We start from the raw sequence: 16,419 nt of genomic DNA on the forward strand, positions 1-16,419 counted from the left end.
ATGAGGATGATCAGCTTCTTTTTCTTAAAGGTACAGCAGGGTGCGAGTAAATAAAATCAATCCTACTGGTAAATGTAGAGGTATACATGTACATCTCAGTGGCAGGGGATCATGAGTACAGTATAACTGACACAAATAGAAGATATAATTCAATTTAATTTAGTTTTAACACCTGTCCCCATTTCTATGATCAGATTTAAACGATGCTAGATTCATCAGAGGGCACTTGTGAATGTGCTAGAAAAAAACTGAGGTATAATTAAGTATTTAATTATGGATTAAGATAACTTCTAGAATAAAGATTAATACTTTGACTTAGATTCCAAAAATAGAAGTATATGTTTTTAGTTAGAAATCTTATGATGAATATAGGCCAGTATCCCCATGAGTACTACATTCCTTGCATAGTTGTAAAGCATTTTTAGAAATACCATATATAGCCAATAACATTTAACAAATTAAGCTAAACTTTGTTGTCCTTTATTTCAACCAAAGGAGTGACCCAATGTCAGCAACCTTTAAGAAGTAACATGCCAAGTCATTTATTCCTTCTGAAGAGACAAGATGTGTATTGGCTGGTTTCTTTTACCTTGGGACTGATTTTCAATTTCAAAAATCATTTAAAAAAATCTAGAAGGGCCAGAGAGATAGTACAGGGGACAGGGCACTTGCCTTACATGCAGCTGACCCAGGTTCAATCCCCAGCCACACATATGGTCTATCAAGCATATGATCTATAGGAGTGAACCCTGAGCACAGAGCTGTGAGTAAGCCCTGGGCACCACTGGGTGTGACCAAAAACAAAACAAAAGAAAAATCAAAATAATGACAGATCAAATAACCAAGAAATAGAGTAATGCATATAGGAAAGAAACAAAGGAATTTCCTTGTCATTGTCATTTCCTTTCCCAAGACAAAAATTGGAACAAACATAGAAGGCAACTAGTTCATATTAAAACAGAGAACAGAGCAATGGGTCACTCTCCACACACAAGCCTTACCCAAGAGGGGATGAACCTCACCAGAGAGTGAACCGGCAAGAAAACCCAGGTATGTGGGAACCTGTGGCTGAAATCTCCAAGCCTGCTCTGATTGGGACTGGGCCTCCTCTCCCCAGGTCCCCAGTTTTCCAGTAGCTTGGCAGTCATACCCACAAACTGCCCCTGGCGCCATGTAATGTCATCAACGGCCAAGACCCAGAGACTGTAAACTAAAGCTCCCAGAATTTCCTGACATTATATCCTATCCGTAACAAGCAATACAAAACAAATCATCTAGCATTGGCTTTTCCGCAGGTTTGAGTAGTGGTAAGACTGCTGTTGAAATATCAAATGTAACCAAAGTAGAAAGAGAGTTGGGGGAAATTGTCTGCCACACAGGCAGGGGAAGGGTTGGAACGGGGTGTGGGGGGATATACAGGGATTTTGGTGGTGAGAAATGTGCACTGGTGAAGGGATGGGTGTTTGATGATTGTATGACCAAAACTCAAACATGAAAGTTTTGTAACTATCTGATGATGAATCAAAAAAAAAACAGGGGGAAAAATAATAATAAAATAAAATTAGGATTCAGAATTTAAAAAAGTAATGTGGAGTTCATGCCCAATTCAATCAGCTTAATCAATGGCTGAATACATAGTAGTACTTCTACATTATAAAAAACACAAAACAAAACAAAACAAAAAACAGAGCAATGATGAAGTCTGGGAGGAATTCCTTCAGGAAAAAGAAGGAAGAAAGGAAGAAGGCAGGCAGGCAGACAATGAATCAATTATTGATTCATAATCAATTAATGAATCAATTACTTTTGATCATACTAAAACAAATTTTATTATATTGTCTGAGATTTTGGAGTAAGGATCGAGGATGGGTATATAGACACTAAATCAATGGGACAAGGTGGTAATAACTAACATTCCCAACCCTTCAGAAAACTCCATAAATTTGAAACTTGCACTACAAAAGTTCACCGTCTTTATAGCAATGGTTACTGGTCCCTTAATACTCGTTCTCTTTCATAACAATAAAATAGTTAGCTGGGCCCAAGATTGCCAGATTAGGGCCACATTTCCAAGGTAAATGTGGTAATGTGACTAAATACTGATCAATAAAGTGTGAGAAACCATACACATAATTTCTGAGACCTGAGAATAATGAAACTGCAACATAGGAAACCCGTGTCACTGTCAACTTTGTGAACATGCCTACATGTAGCTGAGCTTTGTGGGCAGCTGTGCTGCCATGCAAGATTGTATTTTTTCTTTTAAGAAAAATTAATATTTAAAAAAATTGGGGTCACTCCTGGCAGAGCTCACCCTATGTGGTCTTTGGTGCATGGATAGTGTTGATTAAAGGCCATGCAGGTCATCACAGAGGGTCACCAGACCTGTAGACAAACAGTGTCATGATCACCTATTAGATATGTGTTCTACCACCTAAGCTGTCTCCCTGCTGCAAGAAAAGTAAACTTTTATCTTTTAAGGTCATTAATATTTTGGCTCTGTCATAATCAAACAGACATCTATATTGTAAATAATGAGTACTATGCTAAAAATATACTGGAGAGAAACTCTGGCACGTCTACACAATGGAATACTATGCGGCTGTTAGAAGAGATGAAATCATGAAATTTGTGTATAAATGGATGGATATGGAGAGTATCATGCTAAGTGAAATGAGTCAGAAAGAGAAGGATAGACCCAGAACGGTGGCACTTATTTGTGGAATATAAAGTAGCATAATATGAGACTAACACATAAGGACAGTAGAGATAAGGGCCAGGAGGATCACACCATGGTGTGGCCCCACATGCTGGGGGAAAGGCAGTTGGAACAGAGAAAGAACCACTAAGTAAATGATGATTGGAGGGATCGCCCAGGATAGGAGATGTGTGCTGACCAAACACGATGACCTCTTAGTATCTGTATTGAAAATCATAATGCCCTAAATTAGAGAGGAAGAAGGATTGTACTTGCTTGTACCTGCCACAGAAGCAGGGAGTGGGGTGGGGTGGGGGTAGAGGGTGGGACACTGGGAACAATGATGTTGGAAAACGGTGAACTGGTGGAGGGATGGGTGCTCGAGCATTGTTTTACTATACAAGTTTGTAACTGTAACTCATGGTGATCCAATAGAACTTCTTAAAAGAAAGGGGGGGGGGCTGGAGTAATAGTACAGTGGGTAGGGCATTTGCCTTGCACGAGACCAACCTGACCGGGGTTCAATTCCCAGCATCTCGTATGGTCCACTGAGCACCGCCAGGAGTAATTCCTGAGTGCAAAACCAGGAGTAACCTCTGTGCATCGCCGGGTGTGACCCAAAAAGCCAAAATAAATAAATAAATGAATAAATAAATAAATATACTGGAGATAGGGAGAGATGTTACAAAGCTAAGATTTCAGTTTGTTTTGAAAAAATTAGTTGAGGGTCATGGAGATAGCTTAAGATGCTGGAATACATGCTTTATATATGCTAGACCTCACCTAGCATCTCACTTTATAGAATTTGGCTGAAATTAGAACAGCTTAATTTTTAGCAATATCTAGAATATTAAGGTTAATATTTTATTTATTTTAAAATACAGGTACAGGTATAGGTATCAAACCCTAGCTTACCCGCAATTTATTTAACATATAAAGTATTCTTCGATTCCATCTCTCTTCCATGTTTTGCTCATTTTCCAATGGCTCCTGTTTGAAGGGTTAATAAAAGGTTTAGGTCAATTTTGCTAAAAGTTTACTATTTCCTTCTTTTGTTTGTTTGTTTTTTTTTGTTTAGTTTTGTCACACTCAGTGATGATTGGAGGCTACTCCTGGCTGTGCAGTGAGAAATTACTCCTGGTGGTGCTAGGGGTCCAAATGGGATGACAGGGATTGAACCCTGGTCAGCCATGCACAAGGCAAATGAATACCCTACCTGCTGTAAAATCGCTCTGGTTCCAAAAGTTTCTAAGCATTGTGTTAACTGCTACAAGAGGCACAACTATAACACTAGGTCCTGCAAATTGAGGAATTGACAATCTGATAAAAGAGAGAGTAAAAATAATATACAAATACAGAGTATGGATTATGTCCATACTTTCTGGGTCATTTCTAAAAAATTGTTCAGAGTAAGAGATTCTATGGGTAATATATCCCCCATCATTTCAAAAAGTAGAGTCAGCTTTTTTTGCTAGCACCATCCAAGCTCTGGTCAATTTGAATTCAACTGACATGAGTAAACATAAAACTATAGAAAAACTGGCCTGTGAACTTACCCGGTGATACAGAAGCTATTACAAAAACTGACATGTAGTAGTTTTATACCATTTAGTGAGAAATCTTTCAGATTTCCCAGGAGCCTTGTCCACAACTTTGTTACTTAAAAATCTCAATATTTAAAAATTTTAAAGTTGAACTCTCTTCACAGGAACTCACTGTGAGTCTAAGCCTTTACCATGTAACACCTCATTAGCTAAGAACAGAAACTGGGCACAGGAAGGTGCGATGAGTTTGATAAAAGAGCAAGTCTACAAAGAGTTGGGGGAGGGAAAGTGGCATAAGTCTGACCTACTTTATAAATTTCCCTAGGCTCATTCTGACCATATAGCCTGTCAGCATCTCTGTCATTCTTAAGTCCACTCTCAAGCCTTCATGCATAGTTTTGGGCTCCAGATACTTCTTTAAAAAGCTTATAGTTTTGGGCCTAGAGCAGTAGTACAGCAAGGAGGGAGTTTGCCTTGCACGTGGCCAACCTGGGTTCGATCCCTGGCATCCCATATGGAACCCTGAGCAATGCCAGGAATAATTCCTGAGTGCAGAGCCAGGAGCAACCCCTGCGCATTGCCGGGTGTGACCCAAAAAGCCAAAAAAAAAAAAGCAGCTTTTAGTTTTATGAACTCCAAGTTGAATTCAGAAAGCTCTAGAATGTTTTCTTCAGGTTCAAGGTCTCATGATTCTCTCTTCTCATCATGATTCTCTCTTCTCACCAACTATCCCAACTTCCTAGTCCTACATATGTTGTATCCTTTTTTATATTGTCTATCCTGGGATAAAGGAGTTCACCCAGTTATTAATATTTATTTTATTGTTGTTGTTGGGCTGGAGTGATAGCACAGTGGGTAGGGCGTTTGCCTTGCATGTAGTCGACCTGGGTTCAATTCCTCCATCCCTCTTGGAGAGCCTGGCAAGCTACCATGGTGTATTCGATATGCCAAAAACAGTAGCAAGTCTCACAATGGAGACGTTACTGGTGCCCACTCAAGCAAATCGATGAGCAATAGGATGACAGTGATGACAGTGATTTTATTGTTAAATATACAAATGCTATTTTTCACATGTAAAAAGCAATGATCCACTATGTTAAACTTATAAGACTGCAGTTTTACCTGTATTTCACAGCTAACCCTTCACAGAAAAGACTGTGAAGAAACAGTGTATATACTTTGCTGAATCCTGTCCACTTAATCTATCTAGACACCATCCAGCTAACTCTATTGTATGAAAAGCCCTGTGGAATGTGAGAATAGCTGAACTTGTGCCATGTTGTGATTTACTTGATTATGTGTGAAGATAATCCGTATCTACAGAAAAGAAAAAAGAGGCGAAACCTATTTTTGGCTCAGCTCTTTGGATGTTTCAGGTAAAAAGTTCAGGTATTTATTCAGCTCCTGATAATCCAGAGAATTGAGTCTATTTCTACATATGAAAAGATAATCAAATGCAAAATTATTCAACCAGTCTGCTGTCTGGTGTTGGCTCTGCATGTGTAGAACAGCTAAAAACCACTGGGTTACTGCCTTTATAACTGCTAGTCTGTGGTCTGACATGCAGGACAAGTGCTAGTTATTTTATTTACTAAAATAAATTTTTAAAATTCACTAAACCCTTAAAAAATGCCATCAGGACTATAGGACAAAGACTAAAAAAATAAGGCAGTGATATGTATTGTGTCAGATAGTCAGATATTACTTCTGGCTTTGCCATGAACTTTAGCTTTTTTAGCAGATAATTTTATTTTTTCTGATCTCTGAAAGTTTTGACAGATCTGGTCTTGAGCCATAAAAGTAGCTTGGAAAAAATTCTTATACTTTTGTAAATTAAATTTCAAATGTCATAGGTCATCCCCAGTATAACTCTGTTTTTTTGAAGATGATAGAAGAATTTGAAATAGCAATTCTCAACATTTTAGATACATTTATTATCATATTTTTGATTTTGTTTTTTGTTTTTGGCCAAACCCCATGATGATTAGGGGTTATGCCTTCCTCTGCGTTCAGGAGTCATTCCTGGCAGTGCTTGGAAGACCATCTGGAATGCTGGAATTAAACCCAGCTTGACCACATGCAAGGCAAACGACTTACCTGCTGTTCTATGTCTCCAGCCCCAACAATTCTTAACATTTTAAACCAGTGCTTACCTTTGATGAACATAAAAATCTTGCACCTTCCTGTAAAATTATTGGAAGTGTCAACATAAAGGGAAAAGGTACTGGAGTGATAGTACAGTGGGTAGGGTGTTAGCTTTTCATGTGGCTGATCCAGGTTCCAATCCCAGCATCCCATATGGTCCCCCGAGCACTGCCAGGAGTAATTTCTGACCGCAGAACCAGGAGTAACCCCTGAGTGTAGCTGGGTGTGATCACAAAACAAAACAAAATAAAAAACAAGAAAAAGCAAAATAGTGGGGGGAAGGTCAAAGCAATTCTACATATGTTTTTGTGAACTAATCAAACACATCTCTAAATCATAAATCTAGACATTAAAAGCCAAAAAACCCTAATTTTTTAGATAAGAGTTAAATATTATATAATCAATTTTTAAAAAACATTAACACTCTAATATATATTTACCATCTCAACTTGGTGATTTTCAGTTTCTTGTGTGGGGGTAGAATTTGATTCCACAGCAGCTGAACAAATCATTTCAACAATATCCTGCTAAAGTAAATTAGGCAAAAAGATAAGTCAGCAAAGTAATTATAGTTATTACAAAAACAATCATATTTTGTTAAGTGACATAATCATAATAATATTAATTTCTAAAATTCAGCCTCATTCTCAAAACATTATTTCTGAAGAATACCAGATAGTTCTTCGCCCACTTATTCATGCCTATCTTCCAAATGCCTCCTACAAATGAGAAATTGTAAACTTGCTGCCCATCTTTCCCCCTCCTGTTTCCTTCACCACTGCAGACCCTCACTCAAAAGTTTTCTGCTACTATGCTGAAAACTTTCTTTTGATAAATTTTGTTAGATATTAGTCCTCTACTTCTATCCTCATGCCAGTAGAGGTAGAAGAGGAAGATATGTAAGCAGGGAGAGTGAGAAAGAGGAAAGGGATATAAATATCCCTACCTAAGGTCATGACAGGATGCAATCAGCACTGCTGAAGCTGCCACTGTGGGAAAGGGAGAAAAAACTATCTTCTGGAAGGGGAATGAAAATATTAAGATGTGTGTGTGTGGGGGAAGGGGAACATAAGGAAGAGGAAACCAGGACTTCCCTATTCCCATTATCTTCCTTTTTAAATTACTGGAGCGATAGCACAGCGGGTAGGGCGTTTGCCTTCCACGCGGCTGACCCAGGTTCGATTCCTCCATCAATCTCAGAAAGCCCAGCAAGCTACCAAGAGTATTCTGCCTGCATAGCAGAGCCTCGCAAGCTACCCATGACATATTTGATATGCCAAAGACATTAAGTAACAACAAGTCTCACAATGGAGATGTTATTGGTGCCCGCTCGCGCAAATTGATGAACTACGGGACGACAGTGCTACAGTATAGTGCTATGGAATCCATTGGCCCCTTTTCCATCTTTAAACTCTTGCCAAACTTCACTTCCCAGCTTCCATCTGTGTTATTCAGATGTGTTAAGTTAAAAAATAGTTAATGTTTTCCATTTTAGTTTTTTTTTAAAAAAAAACTCGCAGTGCATATAAGGCGTTGCATTATATTTTATTTGGGGGTGACGATTTTGGTTCATATCTGTTGGTTCTCAGGAACTATCCTTGGCCAGAGCTGCACTTTTATCCTTTTTTAAAGAACTGGTCCATGGCTGGAAGCTTGCCACAAGTTGGGGGTGGGTAGGGGGAGTTAGGATAGAGAAGAGACCACTATGACAATGATAGCTGGATTGGAAATGATCACTCTGAACAAGAACTGAGTGCTAAGAGTAGGCAAAGGCATATATGTGATAACCTTTTAGTACCTGTATTGGAAGGAGAGAGAGAGAGAGAGAGAGAGAGAGAGAGAGAGAGAGAGAGAGAGAGAGAGAGAGAGAGAGACAGAGAGAGACAGAGAGACAGAGACAGAGACAGAGACAGAGAAGTGCCCACATAGAGGCAGGCTGTAGGGGGTGTGGGGGAAAGGGGCTGGTGGGAGGGAAATTGGGGACACTTGGTGTTGGGAAATGTGCACTGGTGAAGGGATGGGTGTTGGAATATTGTATAACACACCCAATTGTGAACAACTTTGTAACTGTGTATGTCAAAGTGATTCAATTAAAAAAATTGGGGCCACACCTGGCAATGCTCAGAACTTAATCCTGGCTCTGTGCTCTAGAATCACTCCTGATAGGTTTTGGGAGACCATTTGTGCTGGGGATTTAACCGGGTCAGCTGCATGCAAGGCACACACCGTATCCACTGTACTATTTCTCTGGCCCTCATTTTATCCTTTAATATGATTACATAAAACTTAATTTGCAGTTAAATTATGTAAAACTTCTGTTAAAAAGATGTGAAAGTGATTAATTAGAATCAACATTTTCCTGTTCCTTCAATTGTGCTCTGATTTCTGACTATGTTTTATATCTGTTCACAGATTTTATAATATGAAGGGAATTAAAATTTAAAGCATAAATTTAGGATTAAGTAGTGAAAGATGAAAAATAAATGGTGTATTCATCACTTTTCTTCACTTCAAGCACTTGGGTAAACCTATTTCTTAATATGCTAAAAATAGTAAATTAAACAAACTTGCCTAATGATAATTTTCAATAGCTATATCACAAGACATGCCCATGCCCAAATAAAGAAGAGCATAGTATTTGAAACCCAGTTATCTCAGTATCTGGTGTATTGTAAAATACTTGTCACTGTCCCTGTCAACCTGTTGCTCATCGATTTGCTTGAGCGGGCACCAGTAACGTCTCCACTGTGAGACTTGCTGTTACTGTTTTTGGCATATTGAATACGCCATGGCTAGTTTCCCAGGCTCTGCTGTGCGGACGAGATACTCTCGGTAGGTTGCCAGGCTCTCCAAGAGGGGCGGAGAAATCAACCCGGGTCGGCTGTGTGCAAGGCGAAACACCCTACCCGATGTGCTATTCTGATTTAGTTAATTATGAAATTGTCTTTCCTGCCAAGAGCATTTGGTTTCACTATGGATTAACTTTGAATTTCCTGGGTGACTATCAAAATATAGTGATGATGGAACAGAGTAAAAAACACAAACACATATATGTTTGCTTGTTTTTGGTCTGATTTTGGTCTTCAATAATACCCAGCGATGCTCAGGGTTTATTCCTAACTTTGCACTCAGAAATAACTCCTGATGGTTTTTCAGGGGACCATATGGGATGCAGAGTATCAAAGCCAGGTCAGCTGTGTGCAAGGCAAGTGCCATACCTGCTGTACTATCTCTCTAGTCCCACACAAATACTTCTCTGGTGTTGCTACAATACTTACATTTGCAAAATTGACAAAGTGTCAATTGAAAAAATATCTAAGATTTTAAAAATGTATTTTTGTGTTTGTGCTATACTCAGCAGTGCTCAGGGCTTACTCCTGCTTTTGTGCACAAGGATCACTCCTGGCAATGTTTGGGAGACCATATGTGGTGCCAGAAATTGAACCTAGGTTAGCCTTATCCACTCTACTATCTCTTGGGGCTTGAAAAAGTATTTTATTTTTAACTTTTAAGATAAGAATTTTTATTTATTTTTTAAGTTACATCACAGTGAGATACAATTACAAAATTGTATATGATTGGGTATCAGTCATATAATGTTCCAACACCTGTCCCTTCACAGTGTACATTTCCCACCACCAATGTCCCCATTTTCCCTCCCAAACTCCCGATCCCAGCCTCTACTTAAAAAGTCCTTTTATTTTTCAACTATGTTTTATAATACAACAAGTCTAAGACATTTCAAATGGGAAAAAACAAAAACTACAAAATTGAAAAACAATTTTTTTCAAAATATTTTTTAAAAAGAAAATAAAAGACTAGGACATGTTTTGAATCTAAAATTATTCTTAGAAGCAAGCGGACAAATGCATAATCACAAAAGACCCATATTTTAGAGTTCTAAAAGAACATTCTATAACATTGAATATGAGACCTAGCAAAACTCTCAGCTTATAACCAGACTCCTCCTCCTCCTCCTCCTTCTCCTCCTCCTCCTCCTCCTCCTCCTCCTCCTCATCATCATCATCATCCCATTGATCGTCGAATTTCTCGAGTGGTCTCAGTAACATCTCCATTCGTCCCAGCCCCGGGACTTTAGAAGCCTCTCTTTACTCGTCTTCCCAATGACGCTGCATTGGAGGCTTTTTCAGGGTCAGGAGAATGAGACCCAGCTTGTTACTGGTTTTGGCATATGAATACACCATGTGGACCTTGCGAGGCTCTCCCATGTGGGCAGGAAACTCCCAGTAGTTTGCCAGATTCTCCCAGAGGAGAAGTAGGGTATAAGATATAAGTTCCGGGAGCTTGCTTTTAAGTCTCTGGATGCTGGCCGTAGATGGGATTATATGGCGCTGGGGGCAGTCCCTGGGTGTGAACATCTAGCTACTGGGAAATGGGAAATCTGGGCGGAGCAGGCTCAGTCCCGATCTGAGCAGCCTTGGAGGTATCAGCCCCGGGTTCCACACCTGGGTTCCTCTGCTGGTACTTTCATGGGTGAGACTCGTCCGAACGTGTGGAGAGGGGCCTTGAGCATGGCTGTGGCTAGGTTCTGGAAGTCTTCGGCCGCCGGGAGCTCTGCTCGGGGTGGGGAGGGAAGCTGGAGCCCATCCCCTCTGAGGGGCCCCGGGGAAAGACAGCCAGGAGCGCAGGCAAGAGACTCTCTGCCTCAATTACAGACTCAACCAGACTCAATTATAATTATTTATTTAATGTACCTATCAAAATATCATTTCATTATAAAACTACTTATCTTATGATTTACTAACTTAAATTCCTAGAAAATACTATTCAGCAGATGGAAATAATGTTTTACATAATTCAAAAAGATATATGCATACCAATATTCATTGTTGTATCTAGGATATTATAGCAGTCCAAATTTCCATCAGCAGATGAACAAATAAAGACATTGTATAATAGATACATAATGGAATACTATGCAACTACAAGAAAAAAAATTAAGTCATGCAGTTCAAATTCATGACAACTTGGATGGAATTGTACAGTATCAGGCTGAGTGAAATGAGCCTGAGGCAGAAAGACAAATACAGGATGATCTGACTTACCTGTGGTATGTGGAGAAACAAGTCAAGAGCATGGACAATACTAATTGTTAATAATACTTAAACACTGTATTGTTGACCTGAGACTGCTAGGGATGGGGCAAAGCTAACAACTAGATTGACTAGAAGAAACACAGTAACATAGGTGGAGGGTCTGGAACACATGGGAAGTGGTCAAGAAAGGTAATAGTATAATCACAACACTAAAACCATAACAATCAATCAGCAAATAATGGGATGAATGGAGGGAAGAAAGTTTGGACCAGAGATAGCACAAGGATGGGGTGGAACATTTTGGGCATTTCAGTGGTGGTGTGCAGCATCAGTACCATAAACTTGAACACTACTGTGAACCTATTACTCAAACTAGAACAATTTTTTTTTTTTTTGCTTTTTGGATCACACCAGGAGATACACAGGGGTTACTCCTGGCTCTGCACTCAGGAATTACCCCTGGTGGTGCTCAGGGGACCATATGGGATGCTGGGAATCGAATCCGGGTCAGCCTCTGCAAGGCTTCTTTGCAAGGCAAACGCCCTACCCACTGTGCTATCGCTCCAGCCCCAGAACAAAATTTTTTAGAAAATGATTTGCACTTTAATATTGCTAATTACTAAAGAAATTCTAGAAAAAAATAGAATGAATATAAACTATGAGTATAAGGAAATATATAGGGGCCAGAGAGATAGTACAATAATCAAGGGTTTCACCCTGTCATCACATATGACCTCGCAAGCATCACCCAGAATGATTCCTGAGCACAGGACTAGGAGCAAATCTGAGCACAGCCTAGTTGTGGCTGGAAAAAAAAACCACAAACAAGCAAAAAGATATACCCAGGGGCTGGAGCGATAGTACAGCAGTTAGGGCATTTGCCTTGCACGTGGCTGACCCGGGTTCAATTCCTAGCATCCCATATGGTCCCCCAAGCACCACCGGGAGTAATTCCTGAGTTCAGAGCCAGGAGTAATCCCTGTACATCGCCGGGTGTGACACAAAAAGCAATATATATATATATATATATAGATTCCAATATATATATATCCAAATCTCTATGCTTCTTTACTACATCTCTCAGAAAAGCAATAATATTGTAATGTATTTGCTCTGGTTAACTTACCTCAGAGTTATTATTTCTACTTGTATCGTCATAAGACCCACCAATAGATCCATCAATCACTTCCTTCCAAACTTTGGTTTGACTGGACTCTGGTTGGTAACTTGGCTCTTCTGTCATGGAGGTCTCTGAATTATTAAGGAAAATTCACCAAAGCATCTTTCAGACTTAAACTGGAATATGTTTGTTACAACAACAACAACACACTTCTGAAATAAAACACCAACAACTTAAACAAACTACACAGGACCCTTCCTGTAATTCCCGAAATGTCACATATTTTTTCCCTTTCCTTTCCCCTGCCTCTTTATCACATATACACTTCACCATAGATGGTGGAGATCATTTAATCTCTTTCACACTCACTCCAACAAATTAATCTGCTCTCATAACAAACATAGGTAACTCAAGCTTTTCTGGGTATATTTGTCTAGCATGCTGATGCTTTCAGAAAGAGTGATCAGGAAGTAAAGTACACTTCCACAAAATTTGTTTTTACATTACTTTATAATGGTCATAACAAGGAGCAATTATTAATAATTCATATTTACTTAGAGAAATGAAAGTATCTGTTTTAAGTTAATTGCAGTGATTACTTAAAGTTAATCTTACAAATAGGTGATTTTTAAATACTAATTATTTTATTATTATTTTATTTTTAGTTATGAGGCCACAGCTCGCCATGCTCAGGGTTTTTTCCCAGTGGTACATAGGGAACCATGAGGTGCTGGATCAAACCTGGGGCTCCTGCATGAAAATCATGCACTCTATCCCATTGAGTATATTCCCAGCCTGCTGTTATTTTTGTTCTGTTTTGTTTTTTTGGTCACACCCTGGGATGCTCAGGACTTGTTCCTGGGTTTATAGTCAGGAATTACTCCTGGCAGTGCTCAGGGACCATATGGGATGCCAGACATTGCACCCGGTTGGTCATGTGCAAGGCAACTACCCTACCTGCTATACTATTGCTCTGGTCCCTGTGATTTTATTTATTTATTTATTTATTTAATTTTTTTTTTTGCTTTTTGGGTCACACCTGGCAATGCACAGGGTTACTCCTGGCTCTGCACTCAGGAATCTCCCCTGGCGGTGCTCAGAGGACCATATGGGATGCTGGGAATCGAACCCGGGTCGGCCGCGTGCAAGGCAAACGCCCTACCCGCTGTGCTATCACTCCAGCCCCCCTTTTTTTTTTTTTTGGTCCCTGTGATTTTAAAGTAAAACATTATTCTACTAGATACAAAAAACATCTATTAAAAGTTTATCAGCAGGACATATGAGGGTCTGAAAGGTAGGAAAGAGTGAGTTTAAAAATTGTCTACATAGTATAGATAAAATAATTTGTCTACAGCTTCAGCCCTGTGCTGCCCGGGGGTGGAGTTTTTTCCTCCCCACCCTGTCTTCCTGCATGGAAAACGGCGGCGGCAAAACAGCAGAGGTAGCAACCGCATGGCAGGTGCCATCTTTGAGAATCCTAACCCAGAGGTATTCGATTTCTACACTTGGGGCTCCCAGGGACTCATGGGAAGGGGATGTAACTGGCACGCCCTCGGCCCAGAAAAATTCGGAGCTGCTGAGAGGGAAACGGACCCTCTGCGCCTAAAGACTTTGATTCCAGAGACCTAACACTTTCGAGCATCCAGCGCAGCTTCTAATAACAATGCACTGGGACTGCAAACTGGGATATGCAATTTCTGGTAGAATTTTCCCTGGACTTTATACAGAAATCCAAAACCGCGCGTAATTTGGATTCAACACAAAACTCACTATAGTTGTTGGAGTTTCCACCCAAGAGAGACAGACCTACTACCAAGGAAGCATTTGATAATTAGTTTTCCATTGCTGGGAATGAAGAGATATGGAGCCCCACTGCTACAAGTACATAACTATTCTTCTTCTTTTTTTTTTTTCCTTTTTCCTTTTCCCTTTTTTTTTTTCACTCTCATCCCCCATCCCGCGCCTCATAGTATGGTACGCTGCCGCGTCCACTCGACTTAACATCTATAATTGTCAGCTATGTGAAACGGTTCCTTTTGAACAGGTCTGACTTGGGGGGGGAACTCCAAATAATAACAGTAAGTTTTTGTTGAAATATTGAAGGTTATTAATGTAGCAGCCACCTCTCTGGACTGTGAACTAAGCAAAAGCCCCACGCCGGCCATTGCGGCGTGGCATACACCATACTATGAGGCGCGGGATGGGGGGATGAGGGTGAAAAAAAAAAGGGAAAAGGAAAAAGGAAAAAAAAAAGAAGAAGAATAGTTATGTACTTGTAGCAGTGGGGCTCCATATCTCTTCATTCCCAGCAATGGAAAACTAATATCAAATGCTTCCTTGATAGTAGGTCTGTCTCTCTTGGGTGGAAACTCCAACAACTATAGTGAGTTTTGTGTTGAAATATGGAATGTAATCAAGGTAAAGAGCAAATGAAGTGAAATTCATTAGTTATACAGTAGGGGGTAGGGGGTGGGGGCGGGGGGTATACTGGGGTTTTTGGTGGTGGACTATGGGCACTGGTGAAGGGATGGGTGTTTGAATATTGTATAACTGAGACATAAACCTGAGAACTTTGTAACTTTCCACATGGTGATTTAATAAAAAGTTAAAAAAATAAAAAAATAAAAATTAAAAAAATTTGTCTACAGTCCATTCAACAAAAATTAATCTACAAATACAGAGTTAACAAAATTATTTCATAAGTTTAAATATTCCTCTAGAAAGAAGATTTATATCTGTAAATACACTGTATCACTGTTATCACTGTCATCCCGTTGCTCATCGATTTGCTTGACTGGGCACCGGTAACGTCTCCATTGTGAGACTTGTTGTTACTGTTTTTGGCATATCGAATACACCACGGGTAGCTTGCCAGGCTCTGTTGTGCGGGTGAGATACTCTCGGTAGCTTGCCAGGCTCTCCGAGAGGGGTGAAGGAATTGAACCTTGGTTGGTAGCATGCAAGGCAAACGCCCTACCTGTTGCGCTATCACTCTAGCCCATCTGTAAATTAGGAGTTAAATCACTGTATCACTGTTTCACTGTCATCCCGTTGCTCATCAATTTGCTCGAGCGGGCACCAGTAACATCTCCATTGTGAGACTTGTTACTGTTTTGGGCACATCAAATACGCCACCGGGTAGCTTGCCAGGCTCCAGCATGCGGGCAAGATATTCTTTCTAGGTAGCTTGCTGGGCTACATCTTAATTTTATAGTATAAATGAATTTTTTGTTTTTGCGCCCTCCCTCAACATCAACAACATTAGGATGTCTCACCTTTTATGGTTTTATTTTCTGGTTCTTCCATTACTGATTCCTTCAGTATCAAATTTCTTGTAAGTTTAAAGTTACAGGACAGAAAAAATTTTGCAAAAAGCTGCAAAAATACACATTTTTATATAAGGAAAGCAATTCAACAAGACAAACACATTTGCTAAAACTTCAAACTACAATTTATGTACACCTATCTAGTAAATTAATTCAAAAGTAAGGATATTTTTAAAGAGTTTAAATTCTATTGTATATATGGTTATAAATATATATTTATTTATTCATAACCCAGTATCACACCCATAAATAGAAGGAAAACATTACCATTTTCAGTTCAGCATGAGTCAAATCCTGCGCAGCCGTTGACAGAAGAGTCTCTACTCCTCCTTTCTTCTTCCACATCATCAGTCTTTTAGTGGGAGGTGCAAGTTCCAAAACCATGAGAGTATCAGTAAAGGAATTAAGTTGTTTATGCATAATTTTGCTACTGATCTCCTTCACTGGATCTATGAGCAACTTCCTCTTTTTACCTTTCTTTTTCTCAGCAATGTCTAAATATAAGAAGTAACCACCAATATAGAGAAAT

General features: G+C 39.6%; 1 protein-coding gene across 1 annotated transcript in view; it reads right to left on the reverse strand.

The window, feature by feature from the left end:
• The window catches only part of RAD21L1 (RAD21 cohesin complex component like 1), a 32,105-nt gene that overhangs the window by 559 nt on the left and 15,127 nt on the right, over positions 1 to 16,419 (reverse strand). The window contains exons 8-12 of the mRNA XM_004612683.2: positions 16,158 to 16,384; positions 15,840 to 15,939; positions 12,571 to 12,695; positions 6,828 to 6,914; positions 3,614 to 3,688 (exon numbers count right to left, since the gene is read on the reverse strand). Of these exons, the coding sequence (XP_004612740.2) occupies positions 3,614 to 3,688; positions 6,828 to 6,914; positions 12,571 to 12,695; positions 15,840 to 15,939; positions 16,158 to 16,384 (614 nt within the window). The remainder of the gene's footprint in view (positions 1 to 3,613; positions 3,689 to 6,827; positions 6,915 to 12,570; positions 12,696 to 15,839; positions 15,940 to 16,157; positions 16,385 to 16,419) is intronic.

The sequence above is a fragment of the Sorex araneus genome, chromosome 5, assembly GCF_027595985.1.
Source record: "Sorex araneus isolate mSorAra2 chromosome 5, mSorAra2.pri, whole genome shotgun sequence".
Classification (NCBI taxonomy): Eukaryota; Metazoa; Chordata; class Mammalia; order Eulipotyphla; family Soricidae; genus Sorex; species Sorex araneus.